The 17,310-nt window shown below is 45.3% G+C and overlaps 1 protein-coding gene across 1 annotated transcript in view; it reads left to right on the top strand.

The window, feature by feature from the left end:
- Positions 1-11,994, top strand: part of LOC114852618 (carbohydrate sulfotransferase 8-like) — a 102,762-nt gene extending 90,768 nt beyond the window's left edge. Inside the window, exons 3-4 of the mRNA XM_029145134.3 lie at positions 7,066-7,103; positions 8,207-11,994. Of these exons, the coding sequence (XP_029000967.1) occupies positions 7,066-7,103; positions 8,207-9,361 (1,193 nt within the window). The 3' untranslated portion in view covers positions 9,362-11,994. The remainder of the gene's footprint in view (positions 1-7,065; positions 7,104-8,206) is intronic.
- Positions 11,995-17,310: the final 5,316 nt, after the last annotated feature.

The following is a 17,310-nucleotide window of genomic DNA, read 5'->3' as shown; positions in this document are numbered from 1 at the left end:
GCAGAGGACGCTAATGGCATGTTAGGGGAACTCGGCTCGCCTTAGATCCTCAGACTGACAAAACAAACGGCTGCGCTGCGGTTCTGTCTCACCCGTTGCTTAAATTTAATGATCAGCGCTTCTGTGAAGCGCGTTCAGCCGAACAATGTCAAACATAAAAGCGGAGGAACATAATGCGTGCGTAATGAGTGCAGGGCTGCAGTTAGCTGCAGACGAGTATCGGGGTGTGTTTGCCCCAGCATCGTTGCCTTTTTTTTTTTTTTTTTTTTGTTGCTGCTGTTTGTGTTTTCGCCGTAATAGGCAGAGCAGCGGGCTGGCAGTCGGCTGCATGTAAGCTGCAGCACAAACAAGCTGTGTTCCTTAAATGACACCTCGGCTCCGGGGACCTTGGGGCAACAGCCACCTGATGTGTGTAAAAGTTATTTCAGGCATAAAGGAGTGTCAGTCAGTGTGACAGCCCTTTGCAGCACACACACACACACACACACACACTCCTCTCATTACCACCCAGCCAAAGAAGGCTTGAGTAAGTGCTGCTCTGTTCAGATGTTCGCGCACTCTTCATTGCCTGTCAGAGCTCAACCACACAGAGCACAGTGCGACAAGGAGCTTCTGAATAGGAAGAAAAGTGCTTGAGAAGTAAACTTTTACTCTCCTTTTTTTTTTATTATCGTTGCCGAACAGGACTGAAAACGAGGAGAAACCCACCGTACACTAGACACCGCCGATGTTTTCCGTGCTCAAATTTCCCAGAGAAATTTGTGTTATTATTATTATTACTATTGCTTTACTGTTTATCATAATCGCGGCCACAGACAATAGAGAGGGCACCGACGGGAGCGGGAGGAAATTATGGGTTGGACTCTGAAGGCCAGAGGTAACGTGCGGCAGAGGGGTAGAGGTGGAGGGAGAAGATAAGACACTTGGGAGAGAGGATGAAGTAAAAGACCATCTGGAGGAGGAAGAATGATAATGGGGGGGGGGGGAGAAAAACAGAGGCGAGACCAGAGGCTAGTAAGAAGAAAACAGGAAAGCGCTCCGGGCTAATCAGCACTTACTATGAAGGCCTGCAATGGTCTTATTCGTAGGGTGCTCGGGGCCCAGAGGTGAGCTGGCAGGCATGTTAACAATGCATGCTCCAAGGCCAGCGACGGTGAATAATGTTGTTAGGAGTGAACTTAGGCGCGTGTCCTGTCCTTTTTCTAACTCCTCCAACACGCCTGGTACTGACTGTTAATGTGACACACACGTGTTTCACTGAAACTTAAGCTAATTTCACTTCTTCTCTTGTGTATCTTCTACAGAACTTTGTGTTATGACAGAGCACTGTTCTTAGTGTCGCTCAAACGATGTCTTGTTGGGGATTAGTATTAATATGATAAGGGCACATCCATTGCGGACATTTTGATGGCTGCGACTACATCTTCCTAAATGGCTGTTTTCATTCTGAGAGGTTTTAACAGATGCAAGTTTAAATAAAACCCAACTTGTGTGGCAGAAGCGATGTGATGAATCTATTAAGATTCCTTAGACTCCTTTCAGGCAAAGTAGACTTTTGCTGAGGTTAGCGAAGACGCTAGTCTAAGAACAGCAACGCAGTGGTTGTGTGGATCGCAACGAACATTAGCTTCAGTGCATCATTAAAACTTTGTTAAGTGACTCATTATGAAGGGAAGAGGCTACGACAATGAAGCTGCTGTTATGTGATCGCCAGCACTCCTACTATATTATACAGTATATAAGTAATTATAATGTGTTTTTCTCTTATTGTGCAAAACTGGCCAGAGAGCCCAGTTATTTTATGAGAGGCAGAAACACTAGCTGTATCTCAGAAATTGTATTTACTTCAAAGTCCTTTTATGCAAATGTTGAAGGTGCTGCTCTACAAATGTGTTGAGGCGGTTCCCAAACTGTTCACTTAGTATTCAGCCACAGCGCCTGTGCTTTACTCACATGTCTGGACTCATCAGTCCCTGCTGTAATCAGCAGTGCTCTGACAGAAAAACAAGGGGTGTGCTGGAGAAACGTGGAGCAAACTCAAATGAGAGGCCAGGGTAAACAGTGACAGGGCCAATTCTGGTTCCCAATCTCACTGCAAATAGAGGTGAACAGGGGAGCACAGAGCCTTAACAAAGACATAGTGGCATCTGATCACAGCGTCCCAGCATGCTGCCAGTGTAACAGGAGCCAATGATGAAGGGATTTGGCTCCGACTTTAATCTAAGAAATTAAAAAGTTTGGAAGAAATACTTCATCAAACAAAAGAGGTTATCAAACAGCTATTATTTAATTAGTTTGAAACTCAGTGTGTTTTCAATTGAAGTAATGTTCCAATAAAAGTCATCAGATCCATTCAAGCATAAAATATCATGGATGATATTCAAAACTTAAATAACTCACCTGCCTTTTAACGTAACTTGTTTCTCTGGGTAAATTTAATCCATATTTCAGCACCAGGAGCTATCCGTGGTCCTGACTAGCTCAAAAAGGACACATAAATCTTGACAAGTCTTTTGATCTATGATCTGCTATGATGCACTTTGTAGATGTTTTCATATGGGGTTATGACATATTCACCCCAGGCTCATGGGTGGCATTCGTTCACACATCTCTCCTCAAGCTAGTTGCCAGGCGTGGTGCTGTGTGTGGTGTTAAACCAAGCAACTACGCGCCACTCCCCCACACAGAGCTCTCTGATTCTCTGTTACCATGGATATCTGCCATGGGAAGTTTTTGCAAGGCCTAACCTTGAAAGCGCCCCAAATAGCATCAACTCCAAGTATATTATATTGGAAAAATGAACTGCCATCGCTCTAATTAGTCCCACATTTCATATCCCCTTTCAGCAAATTCCTATCTGTGTAGTTCATTCTCCCCCCCTGCTGTGTTCAGTGCCCAGTATTAACCAGCGTGAGAAAAGAATTTGAAGATTACACAGAAAAAGAGGCCCCAAATTAGAGCAAATTAAAACATGAGACAGATTATTATAGCTACCTACTTTATTGCTTCACAAAGGCAGTTCCTCTTTATCGTCTGAGTTTGAGGTTTTTGGCTCAATATGAAAGACTTCATTCCTGAAGCACTTAAAGGTATGCACATCACAGAAAAAAATCAATTGCCTCAATTTTATCTTTCAATTACTCCTGCCCTAAAGCATAATAAAAGGTAGCCTCAGTCCACCATTTAAGGTTGTTCTGCTAATGGGCAACTTCAAGTTTGAATCCAAGTACCATATCAATAAAAAGATTTTAGAAAATGACCGTATAATGGTCATACCTGAATTATTTTAAATATAAATAACCACTGTTACTCATCAACCCAGCTTCACTCTCGGGGGAGGGGTGATGTTACCCCCTTTCAGCAAAGTGACAATGCGTGAGCCGAGCGGCAAAGTGCCCTGAAAATAGAGCAATGGTGTCAGTGGCGCCGCACAAATAGCCTTTCACAGAAGAACGCCGTGTTGAGTTTAAGGACGGTGCTTGAGAGGTAGATTTGCAAGAAGCTGCTATTGTGTTTTCCTTCGTGACATTACTGACTATTACAAAGCTGCAGTGTGAATAAAGCGCCAGTCGGTGAGTCCAATCGGCCCTCCCAGCTATTTTCCGGCACAAATATCAAAAAAATCCCACTGTTCGCTCCGTGCCCGTCAGCAGACGACCACTGGGGCAAGCTGGCTAATGTAGTGGTGCACATGGCAGCTAAGAGCAAACACTCCCCTCGCATATACATACAGAACAGAGTAACATAAAAATGGCAACTGAACGATTTAAGCGCCTACTATGAGTAGTGGACGTCGGATGTGTTGTATATCTTGACTCTGACTAACACACTGTACTGCAGCTGTAATTGCATTAGAGGAATGACTCCTTTCCTGGCACTTTAGCTGTTTGTGTCACTTGCGGGTCAACATAACTGGCTGGATGAAGGAATTGTAGTGATTTATTCTTAGCCACGCTTGTGCTTTGAAACACTAACACCTGGGATGGTCTTGAAGCTTTCAAGCCCTCTTTCACGAGGCACTCTCCAGATGATAAGACAGACGCATTTCAGATGGTCCATCTCTGGTCTTTAGAGAGCCTCTGCAACCATGGCCTCGGTCCCATCCACTGATCGTCCTCCCATCGCCTCCCTCTCCCCTGCAGCTGCTTTCTCCCCCTCCCTCCCCCCGTCCTGGAGGATTTCAGTACCAAGTGAAACCTTGTTTTATCTCTTAGCACAACACAAGTAAAAACATCAATGGAGCGGAGCTTAAAGCCTAATGCCTCTGTTCTCAAGTGTTTTTCCTCTGATATACCAAAGCAACATGCCACAGCCCTGTATTCCCACACAGAGTCAAGTGGAGGAGGAGTGTGTCTGTGCAGAGTGCAGGTGTGGGTGGTTTGCCGGGGTGGGGGTGGGTGGGGGGGTGCAGCTGGTTGGGGTCACACTAGCTCAGTGTGCTGAATGGCTAATGAAAGGTTTGTGTGTGATGCCTCGTCTGAATAGCAGGCAGGACCGGGACACGCCTCGTCTGGCTTCCAGCACCTTCCTGGTCAAAACCCAGCATTTAACGCGTTCTCCGAGAGCAAGGGGCTAAAATCCTTCTCTTAACAAGCTCATTATTTCACATTGTTTTTGTCCTTTGCTCCTCCTCGACGGTGGCGGCAGGAAAAAAGGGCCGTTTGATGTGTGTCTGTGTTGTACGAGGGTCTTTGAGAGGGAGGGCCGTTAATGGATCCACTAATGATGTGGCTCCTGCTTGCGCGGATCCTCGCGGTATCGCCGGGTCGTCTGCATGAATATTCAGAGGCCGCGCCGCTGGAGGAGAGGTGGACGCTCAAGGTTACCTTCGAGGGCAGCGGAGGACAAAGTTTGGGAGCTTGTTGTGCTTTGAAATCATTTCCGTCAACGGCGAAAGCGCAGTGAATAACCAGAAGACCAGTTAAAATCAATAGGAACAGTGAGTTTTATATTTGTCGCGTAAGAGACTGGAGATAAAAACAGTGATATCTTCATCGTTGGACTGTTCTTTTATGATTCTGAATTGGGCCCATTAAAATCTTTTTGGTGAACAACAAATCTATAAATAAACCTTTAAAGCCGCTCAACTTCTAAATTAGACCTTACATGGACTCCTGCTGTTGCATTTACATCTGTTCTACATCGCCTGAATTACCAGGATGAATTTCCTGCATCTCATAGGATGAAACCCCAGTCAGACCATTCATCACTGTTTTACCGCGCAGCAGCAAAAATCAATATCATGGTTATACTGAGTGGAATTGACTGAGTGTGAAATTGCAATCAAACAGCAACTATTACCCTGAACCAAACAGATACTACGGAGATGAATGTTGTTTACAAATCCCCCTGAAATTCACTTTACATTGTTATAATGCTGGGTTTAGTTGTACGTCGTCGCGGGCGCGCGCGTGCGTCGCTCTCTGAAATGCAATTCTGAAGCGTTGTATTTCCCAGACTTCAAACTCCATTTGTAGCAGATTGTTACGACGGCTTGTGTCAAATCAAATCAAGTCGTGTCAAGTCGTGTCCAGGACCACTTTAACAAGGTACCTTTGCCGCAGAGGGCTGAACGGGAGCGCGCTCAGTTGTGCGCCCTCAGCTTGGATCTCTGTGCTTTTTCTGAAGATTTCTCTTCGCAGAACAAAGGATATAAATAAAAATCTAATATTCAGGAAGCTTAATATGTGTATTACATCAGACAACTGGCGCAGTTAAAGGTTTAGCATTGCTCTCTGCGTGGACGTGTAATGAAAATGTGCAGAAGTGCCAGACGAAACAGCAATTAAACCCTCGGCGGCTTCAATTACCGCCTCCATGGGCTCTTCAAGACCAGTGACCACGCGTGCACCTTGACAGGACGGTCCAGGTGACAGGGAGCCACTGCACCGTCGATGGTCAGGGTCACCAGCTTGGAGGCGTTGCCCTGGCAACGGCGACGATGCGCGTGGGACCAATACGAGCCCAAGTAAAACGATATCACAGACAAATACAACTCAGGGAGTTTGTTGTTGTTAAGATTCGGGGACTTTAATGATTCCTCACGCCCAGATGATAGTAGAGACACCCCCCGACCGCTCTGCTCTGCGCCGCCTCCGTCCGGCGCCGGATGGAGCGCGCCGAGCCAGAAGGCAACGCGGGCTCTCCGGCGCATGCTAATCCGGCGCAGCGTTGCGTCTGGGCGCCGTGTTTGGCTGCCCCTTCACTGAAGCGTGTTTACGAGTGAGACAGGCCTGTGCAGATCTCATCACTTAGTGAAGGTTGTGGCCTGCATCCACAGCCCACCCTCCTCCGCCGCTCGGGCAGGTTCCTATCACTTCCACCCCCAAATTGGAAGTGACAGCTCACTCAGGCAGAGGTGTCTTTGCCCCCCCCCCCCATCAGCAGCCATGCAGCCCCACTCAGAGCTGTCAGCCTGATTACATATGAGTAGGATGGGGGGGGGGGGGGGGGGGGGGGGGGGGGGTCCAAGGAAAGGAGATGTCCAGCTGGAGACAGAGCACTAAACACATCGTCTGTCCTGCTGGCACACATTGGCCGGGGCACAAACCACCTGTCCCCAAGGCTGCCACACAACCGAGCTGGACGCCTCTATCACTCCATCGCTGCCTTCAAGAAATTCAACGATCTTCCACGCTGTTTTGTTTTTCTATCGTCTGGTCTGCAGAGTCCATCCTTCTCAAACCTTCACCGGTTCCCTTCGCCCGTCTTCTGTCTGTCTTTCTTACTTTCTTACAAATTAAAACAAGTACTATCTCATCTTCTCCGCTCTCTTCCTTCCTGTCTAATCCTCAGTACCTATTACTGGGAGCTCAACTCATTTACCAACTTTTCATGCTTGTGGCAGCTCATTACACAGATAGAGCTACCTGCCTTCCCTCTGTAGACTCACGGAGCAGCGGTTTACCGGGGATCAAAAGTAGATATGCTAAATGATAGGAAGCATTAAATTACCGCGGCCTCTGATGTATCAGAGACCCCCAACTCTCTTCCACAGGAGCAGAAATACATGTTTTTTTACCTAAGTGGTGATTTTCCTGTTTCTTTCTGCCTCTCTCTGCTCAGGTGTGAAGCTGGGGAGCACTCCACGGCAGTCAAGAGAGGTACGTCTTTACTTCCTCCCAAAACACAGATACGCAGGTTGCTCCCACCTGTTATCTACCGCAAATAGTAATTGTCAGCCATGTACTCACAGCATGTCTGATAGCATCTGTGTAGAGAGGCTGACCTCACACTGCGCATTCAGCCAGTGAGACTTTACTGAGTAAACAGCCCCAGTCAGAACAGGCTCAGGGTCCACAAAGCATTAGAACACTTTATTGTTATTCCATTTCACATATTCCATTAACTTTTATTGAAGTTATACTGTAGTTTTTTTATTGGCTTATGTTCCCACCTAGATGATTTTTCACATGTGTATAACCTTGCATATATTTTGCAAACTGTTTCATATTTTATTTGCAAATAAATAGTTTTTAAGAGAAAGTCTGATTAAAGCAATATTAAAATGTTCACAGATTTAATCTAAAAAATGTTAGAGGGGCTAATAAAGTATATGTGCTGTCTCCTCTGTTGTGATCAACAGCAAAAATCTGAGCAGCATAAGTTGTGATGTGCAGGTCACTGCCCCCCCCCCCCCCCAGTCGCATTGCTCATTAGACGCCTCCCTCTGTTTTAAGCTCTGCACTCATCCCTGCAGATGAAAGAATGCGGTCATTTAAGTCAGGACGAGGATGAGCCAAGATTCATGATGGTCTCATCACCTTCTCTGTTGTAAAATTAAAATTATACATCCCGTCCATTGGCTTTACGATGTCATTAGAGCATTTAATTGAAATAAAATGTCAGAATGCATGATGGCCGTGGGCATCCGCTGATGGTAATTCGGCAGTAGATGAGTCTAATTTAGATTCCTCATCAAGTGTTTATAAGACATTTATTTGATTTTACAGCTGTGTTTATTGATAGGTTTTCAGTGGCACTGGGCAGTGGATGACATTTGGGCATAACAAGGTTAGACTTTTGTATGAGGTGCAGTGAAACAGCACCACCACGTGGCCTGTCTGTGTACTGCAGACAATATGTGCTCTAAACTGGGTTATAATAAGTCAGAGTCACCAACTATAACCAAGTGTGATATATGTGTTTTGCTTATGTATTCACATTATGAGATGCTAATGTTCTTTGCTTGTGTGTGATTCTTTAGACTCTTTCTACTCAGGAGAGAGAGAGAGGAAAGCCTGAAGCCTATCTGGACCTGCCTGCTGGTCCAGATGGCATCCTGTCCAGCCCCATCCCACCGATGCAGTTCCCCCACTTTGAGAAGAGCAGACTGACAGCCACCCCCGAGTCTCGCGAGCAGGACATCGGCTCTCTACGAGTCTCCAAAAGACACAGGAAACTGCTGAAAACAAGTCCCCCGATCAATCACACCAACAACAACGTTTCCTCTGCCTCCTCTTCCTCCTCCATTCCCTCCTCCTCCTCCTCCGCCTCGGGCTCGGGCTCTTTTTCGCTAGAGAGCTGGAAAAGGCTCTCGGACGTCCTGGAGGCCCGCAGGCAACTCATGAAGGAGATGTGCGCTAAGTACAAAAGCAGCATCTCCAGGACTATCACCCGCCATCACGTGAAGCACCTCTTTGTGGAGGACAAGTACAAGTTGCTGTACTGCCAGGTGCCCAAGGCCGGCTGCTCCAACTGGAAGAGGACCCTGATGGTCCTGGCAGGCTTGGCCCCGAACACTCAGAGCATCAAACACGACACGGTCCACTACGGCCACCACCTGAAGAAGCTCGACAGCTTTGACCGACAGGGGATCATGCACCGCCTGGAAACCTACACCAAAGTCATGTTCGTGCGGGAGCCTTTGGAGAGAATGGTGTCGGCTTACAGGGACAAGTTCGAAAACCCCAACAACTACTACCACTCGCTTTTTGGGAAGCCCATTATCTCCAAGTACAGGGAGAACCCCTCCTGGGCTGCGCTGAAGACGGGCAGCGGGGTCACTTTCAAGGAGTTCGTCCAGTACCTGCTGGACGTCCATCGGCCCGTGGGCATGGACATCCACTGGGAGCAGGCCAACCAGCTCTGCAACCCCTGCCTCATAGACTACGACTTCATCGGGAAGTTTGAGAACATGGAGGAGGAGTCCAACTTCCTCCTCCGATGGACCGGAGCGCCGCCCAACCTCACGCTGCCCAGTTTTAAAGACAGGAACCCAAATGACAAGAGGACCTCTATGCAGATCACGCAGAAATACTTTTCACAGGTGAGCACGCTGGAGAGACAGCGCATCTATGACTTCTACTACATGGACTATCTGATGTTTAACTACTCCAAGCCTTTTAAGGATCTATATTAGCCGACTCCTGTCAAGACTCTTGAATCACGGTCACATTCCACTGCATCACTTCCCTGGCAAGGTCATAGCATATCATCAAGAGGCCCACCCTCGCGCATATGAGAAATCAGAGACACCCGATTTCCCTCTGAAGCAGCACATTTCACCGAGGCTAGCGTGTACGTGTGTTGTCGTATTAAATACTCCGTTCATCCACAAACGTAAGGTGTATATTCACTGCTAGCACATGGTGAGAGGGAGTTTTCAAAACGATAAATGTTCTTTTTAAAGAAGCTATGGGAGCTCCTACAAGCTATTATTGCGCGACAGGCTTTAACTCCTGCCTTACTGTGAGTCAAGTAACATCTGCAAATGCGTCCGGCGGCTTTATTCACTCTACGCGAGCACAGCGTCGCGATGGTTGAACATTTACAGGCTTCGGGTGACTCCGGGTGGAACACGAGCAATGACACCTGTACATGCTGCAAGTTTTTCAGACCCCTTTTTACACAGTACTTTTACGACACAGTCTTTGCACTTACTACTTGACTCGCAGCAAGTTAGGCATCAGTATACCTCTATATAATAAAGATATTTCATTTAAAACACTTTACTAAACATAAAAGAAAACTATAAAAAGTAATAAATCTTTAAAGTATGTCAAGTGTTGCCCACTTGGAAGCTTCGTGCACCTATTGTAGCATTTATGTCTTTTGAGGTTTGTGCTTTAGTCCACCGCCGACACTGCTGTAGGTACTTTCTTGGGCTGCTGAGTGCAGGACATCCAGGTATTAGCAGGGTACCAAGCGTTGCTAACTACCCTTCTTAAAGCCTGTTGGTATTATTGGATAGTTCGTTGCGAGGAGCAGGTTAAAGAACACAAACCTGCGTCTGGATCTGAGGACCAGGATGAGACGAGCCCCCACACAGCACCATCCCCACACTGCGTCCAGAGCAGCTCTCACTTCCAGATGTGACACTGTCAGTAACCCTGTGCCCTCTGTACGTATCACACCTCTTTTACACCAACATAGGCTTTTTGACACAACTGTGTAAAACTGTATAATGGGCATTCAGATGACTATATATTTTTCTATGTATTTCTAAAATCTCTATATATACATAAATATATATTTAGTGGTTCTTGGTGAAGTTCTCTGTTTATTTCCTTTTCGATGTCTCTGATTGTTCTTACGGTAACATTAGTGTTGTGTAACTGAAGAGTTTCTTTCCAAAAGAAAATATCCACCAGCTAAAAACAAGACATCTCGAGAAAGCTGTCAATTGAGAAATTAACGACATCATCATTGAGAATACATTTAACTGTGTCACTGAGTGTGGTGGCAACATCTATGGAAATGGGTGCTTGTAAAATGGATATATAACATTTTGGAAATTAGCTTTCTAAGTACTTCTCCCTGATTTGTTCTGTTTTTCACTGAGATAACAGACCCTGTACAGATGGGCTGCATTTCATCTAGATGTGTGTGTGTGTGTGTGTGTGTGTGTGTGTGTGTGTGTGTGTGTGTGTGTGTGTGTGTGTGTGTGTGTGTGTGTGTGTGTGTGTGTGTGTGTGTGAATACGCTATTTATACTCTTCATCTAAGGTATCAATGCCTGTGTTTGTTGCTACTATGCTGAATCTCCATCTCACTACTCAGCTGATGGTAAAGTAAAAATATTAATAATTCCTAATGCTACCTGACGTAGATCTGATTGTGTATTCATGTGTGCTAATGGCTCAATGGCTCATATGCCTCAAACCTTGTTAAATTATGGATCTAACCCTATTAAATATTTGCTCTAACCTTTAAGAATCCTATTGTATAACATTAAACAGAAACTCTAATAAGATAATAAGGGGCTGGAAGCAACAGACCCATCCTTTAAGACAGCCGTGAACTGGAAGCCTTGATTATATTGACTGAATGGAGATCTCAGCCAGGATGTCTGCAGAAACAGTTTCAGCTTGTCATACTGTGATGAAATATGATGCGCTGATGAAGTGACACCAAAAGAAACGCTGTAGGGACACGGTGCAATGATGACGTTGATCTCCTGGGTGCTGGGATCAACCTGTGGCCGGGCTTTGAGGCTGCGATCACTGTTCAGCTACGCGCTTTGCAACTCGCTGGAAATGAGTGTTTTGTAACACACTGCTTAGGTAAAAATAGATGTGTTCGCCTCGGTGTAAAAGGAAATCCATGTACGCACGTTCTAGCAATTCTTTGGTTGCATTGCCCTTCCACAGTAATGGTGAACGTATGAACCTATGTCAGTATGTCAGTAGGAGGACCTTTTCATTTCCGAGTTTAGGTTATGGTCACGTTTTGTGTAGTTATAGCCAACGGCCAAAACAGCTTTTGCATTATGATGAGTATTACTCCTGCAAACACTCAATCAGCCCCTGTCCCCTGCTAATAAAGTTTTCTTGGTATGTGGGTGTATGAACAGAGTTATCAGAAGCATATATACAGTAACAAGTGAATGTATATCTGTTTATTGTTGGTGCAAACGTGTATAAAACATGATCTTATGCCCTTTGCCTTATTTTACACTGCCAATCAAATGGTGTATTTCAGGAAGACATTCTTCAGGTGGTTATTATTTCTGGCTGATGAGTGTCTACTAATAAATTGTCTTTAGCATTTTCAAGGTGTGCACGTTCGTTTTTTTGGGGGGGGTTTTTTGCTTTGTTTGTCTGGTTTCTGAACTTCGCAGTGTCCCCTAATGAGCTGCAGAACGAGAATCACCAGAGTAAAGATGAATCCCATTCTGGCTCATTGTTCATCAGCTCAGCTCTATTTGTTCTTTTTTAAATTCAGTATGTGTATAAAATCATCAGTTAGTGCTGACTATGTCAGTCTCTTAAATCCATCAGGTAAGTACTGTATATAGATATATACTTAATCCTCCCCTTTATATTCAAAGTAAGCAGTAATTCAAGCCAATCAACGTCACTATGAACACCATCGAACACAGTAATGAGCAAATAGTGGCTAAAAACTACACACAGACTGATGAGATTCTCAATGGGTTCAGGTAAAGGTGGGCCTGTTTTCATTACATTGTTTAAGAGAGTTGAATTTATTTAATTATTAAATCTTCAGCAGACTACAAGCTTGTAATGATTTCACACCCACAGGCATCACTAACTATAATGTAAACATGATATACAACACTTTATTTACAGGTGTGGTTTATATATTATATTTTAAAATAGTTGACATATTCACCACTTTAATCTTTGTCATTGTATTTAGCCAGGAAAACATTGTAATCACTTAAAACAACAAAACTCAATGTTTAATGTTACAGTAATTTCTTTATTTTACTTAGGTAAAGTATCTTTACTGTGCATCACCTCACAAACCCACACATCTGCAACATACAACCTACAACATCTGACAACTTGGAAAAACAGCAAGTTCAGTTCAAAAGCTTGATACTTTTATTTTTTCCTCCACACCCATTATTCTAATTCCTGTTCCGAGGGAGTGGATTAGCTTCATTTCCATTCTGTGATTAGATCAGAGTGAGCGCCAGATGGTACCTGTACTATATGGTGCTTTAGATGGTAACAATTCACCTGAGTGATGAGCAAAATCTGTCACAGCAGCATTTATTTTATCCTGCCTGCATGTTACCTACAGTATAACAGCATTGTGTTAATGAAAACAAATGACTGCCTTACGTCTTTTGTGTGTGTGTGTGTGTGTGTGTGTGTGTGTGTGTGTGTGTGTGTGTGTGTGTGTGTGTGTGTGTGTGTGTGTGTGTGTGTGTGCGCGTGCGTCCGTGCGTGCGTGCGTGCGTGCGGCAGATGAATATCACAGCACAAATTGATCACTCTGTAGAGTCAGAAATTTGATGAAACGCCCGAGGCTGATTCCTGCAACAGCTCTTGTATAAGTCATGAGAGCAGGTTGGGGGGGAGTTAATGTGTGGAAAAAACAAAAGCCATCCATTTACCTCATTAGTGTGCGTGGAAAAGCTTGACAGGCTTTGAAGAGAACGTGGTTGTGTAGCTAAATCAGCTTAAGGGCCCGAAGCAGGCGAAGAGACGCAACCAAACATCTTCCCAAAGTGATAAACAACCTCGCCTTGGTTGGGCAGACTGTAAACTAAGACTTTGCTCCATTTTCTGAAGTATTATTCTGAGTTCCTCTGTTAATCTTCGTGTTTGCCTTTAAGCCAGCATTAACTTAGCTGACGACAGGTTTCCGCTGATTCTCTTACAACGGAGCTCCACGGCCGGCGCACAAAGCACGTCCACGCCCGTGTTTTAGCACAATTCGCACACTCTGCTGCGTCTGCGCTCACAAAGACAGCGACGGCGTCGGGCCTCGACAGAACGTGGCTGATTTATTGGCAGAACAAAAGCAATTTGAGACGTTGACTCCTCGCTTCAGTGGGGCGACTTCTCAGAGGCAGAAAATGTTTCCTTAAATGTCAGAGACCGAACTTGGTTCGGATACGCGCCAACTAAATTCCCCCCCTTCCCGCGTGAAACCCTCGTTTGTGTTGGCAACGCACACTCCAGACACATCTCTCAGCGTTATGATCCCCATTAAAATGATCTGCTCGACTTCTGTTATTAGTCAAACAAGGCAACACGATTTCATTTCATGGAAAAATATCAAAACTCTGCTCCTGTTGAGGATGTGCGCGCTTCAACCAAACGCTGCGTTTGGTTGAAGAACGTAGCTCCTCTCATCCTGGTAACAAGCTTTTATGGTTGATTTGGCAGAATAGAGCAAACGATGATATCACTGTGTGACTTCAGAGAACAGAATATGCCATTTCTTTAGTAGAGGAAGACCCAGTGCCATTAATCTCTTCCATGTGTTCACGAACAGGACACTGAGCTAAAGACAAAAGTCTGTTGTGTATTTTCAGAATCCATCAGATTCAGATTCAGAAATGTTCCAGTCAACCACATGATGGCAGTGCTGCATCTCACATACAGTATTACAAACCCCAACACTCCTTTTGCTTTTCAACAACAATGCCTCCTATGTACTCTCACACACAGGGGTTTGTTCAGTGTAGTAATGTGCACTTTGCTCTCCAATTTGCTTCCACCACCTGTCGCGCTCCTGTTTAACACTAAAAACAACCCCATGAAAGCCTTTGTAAGTCTTGTAATTAAGCCGTACAATGGCGTCGACATGAATTATGCAGCAGCTTTAATGAATCTCATCAGTAAACACAGGGTCTACAATGAAGTCGGCCACACGAGCTCCCGTGGGCACAGCGGTTCTTTAACCTTTAGGCTGTAGCTCTACCGAGATGACACAAGTGCCAGAATGTCCAAAACATCTGGGCTGGTACAATAATTCTCCTTCTCCAGCTCTGTTGACAGCCAATAAAAGCACATCAAGGATTGAGGCAAACATCTGGGAGGTGAAGCAGGTCCATTTCATGAAGGGTGCATATATTTCAGATTAGGAAATGAAAAAGCATGTGATATACAGATAAGACCGTGTGATGGATGTGATCAGTTCATCACACAAAGGCTTTTATGAACAACAGATTCAAAATATATTGAAAAAAATCCAGCACAATTCTCTTAGATACATGAAGTGTCATGCCACTTAAGTACAGGTGGTCATAGTAGAGCAGGTCACTAAAGGGCATGTTATGGTATGTCAAGAAAAATATAGCTTAGTAACGTACAACAATAAAAAACATCTAGATGACTAGTCTATGTCACTTTTTCCACCACATATTATACAAACTGTGAAATTAGATTAATGAATGAAATGAATGAATGAAATTAGCTACTGAACATTTCCTCAGATTTGAACCTGGATCCTGGAAAGTATCAGCTTCTAACGACTGCACTGTCCAGTGAAAAGAAAAGTGATGAAGTGCAGACATAAACAGTTGCTTCTTTTATTGACACTGACAAAAGTGAATTTTCTTGACGATTTCTGAAGAAAGACAGTAGAGAGCAGGTGAGTGAAGCTAGCTGGCTTGAACGAAGTCTGGAAAAATGCGATAGTATTCTATGTTTTGAAAAAATGGCACTGTATAGTGTGTGGTGAAATAGGCCATTAAAAAAGGTCATAGCATAGTATGGTGCAATACATCGTAGTATAGTATTTTCTAAAAAATACCGTAGTATAGTTTGTGGTGAATAAATGTTCATAGTATCAGATGAAATGCTGTAAAAGCGTTATCGCCCTGTATTTATGCAGGACATGAAGCTTGGGAGGATTCTATTAACATTTTGTACATTCAGTATCTTTTGGTTTATTATTCTACACATTATGAGCCAGCGTGTGCTTACTGTACATAAGCAACTATCAAACAAATGCTTCACAAATCCTCCTAATTGTTAGATGTCATTGAACAACAACAGCGTCACACTGCTGCTGTCTCCTTCACCTGCTCTGCAGTGATAAACACGCGAAAGCAGAACCCTCCGTACCCTGAAAGGCGGCTGCGCTCCCCTGCTGCTCTGAAACTGCTGCTTTTTCTTCGTCAATAACGGCGCATCGAGCAATTGAGCGAGCCCAAGGCGCTCGTTTCATTCTGGAGCGACTCGGCGTCACATTTGGCATCGTCCCCGTGTAGCTGGCAGCTCTCGCACACACCCGGAACTCCACCCGGCGGCCGCTGCCTCCCTCCGTTCGCCTCCGAGGCGAGAGCGGCGAGCTTTCGACGAAGCGGCGCCCGCTCCCGCCGCGTTCCTGACTGCGTCTTCCCGCCGTCAAGCAGCGTGAGTGATGGGAGTGACAGGGAAGACACCTGCCCTGAACCGGCGCTGACGGAGGGGCAGCGAGCGAGGGGGGGGGGGGGGGGGGGGGGGGGGGCAGCGAGGCGCACTGCCTGCTGGGAGGAACACACGACCAGGCAACAAACTTGCAGAGACTATCACTTATAGTGACAGGCCAGGAGGCGCCGTGCTATTAGCAGGCCGCGGGCCGGGCCCCGAGCAGGGCCCGTCCTGCCCAGGATGGATGGGCCTCTCTCCTGGGACTAAATTAATACTGGAAGTCTAGTGAATTGCTTTTGGAACAATGTCCTCCTAAGGAGCTAATCAGACAGGAGTTATCTAGCGGTGCCTGTAGGCGGCCGGCGCGGCAGAAGGCAGGTGCGCCTCGTTCCCGAGCAGGACGCGGCGCCGGCGTTGTTCATTAGACTCCGGCGATGATGAATCCGCCGGGAGTTTCCGGCGAGAGTCTGTTTGGAGCTCAAGTCCAACTGCCACATACGCGTATGTTAGTAAAAGTTCCGTCTCAGTCTCCCACGAACAGAAAGGACGGCCTTGGTGAATACATGTTACTGATTTTAAATTATTATTGCACTTTAAGTAGTTCTATAAGAATACTATAATTAAGCATCGCTGGGTTTCGCAGCATTAAAAGCTTAAGGTCAAAGGTTCTCTGCAACCAACAGCTGGAAGAGATCAGTCAATGAAAGCCATTCTGAAAACTCTTAGACGTTAAAACATTAAAAACACACCCAAGGTATCGTCCAAGGACATGAGTCTTCACAGCACACAGACCGTATGGAACAATGTGCTGCAAAAGACGGAGCTGAGCTCCGTCAAGAGTGGAGCGATGCTGTGAGGAACTACCACAAGAGGTCTCCTCGGTCTCCAAAGCATTTACAGAAAGATGATGAATCATTTTCAAAATGTCATTTGATGTGGATTCAGTATCTTTGCTTTTGGAAAAATAAAAACTTTAAATGCTTTAATCGTTGATTTTGTATCATTAAAGAGTAGAACAAAGGTTTGTTTAGAGTCAGACACAAGGTTAATGTTGTAATGTAGAAGGCAGATCACACCTCCAGACAAACAGCACATTATAACAGCTGGCTTTTCTTAGCGACTCTCTACACACTGGCTTCACGGAAACAAAGCGTTCCACGTCAGAGGCATCCAGTGACAGGATGAGGTCAGAGAGGAAGAGGGGACCACACACACACACACACACACACACACACACACACACACACACA

This window comes from Betta splendens, chromosome 3 (genome assembly GCF_900634795.4).
Source record: "Betta splendens chromosome 3, fBetSpl5.4, whole genome shotgun sequence".
Taxonomy (NCBI): Eukaryota; Metazoa; Chordata; class Actinopteri; order Anabantiformes; family Osphronemidae; genus Betta; species Betta splendens.
Note: the sequence above shows the minus strand (reverse complement) of the source record. Positions and strands in the feature narration are given on the sequence as shown.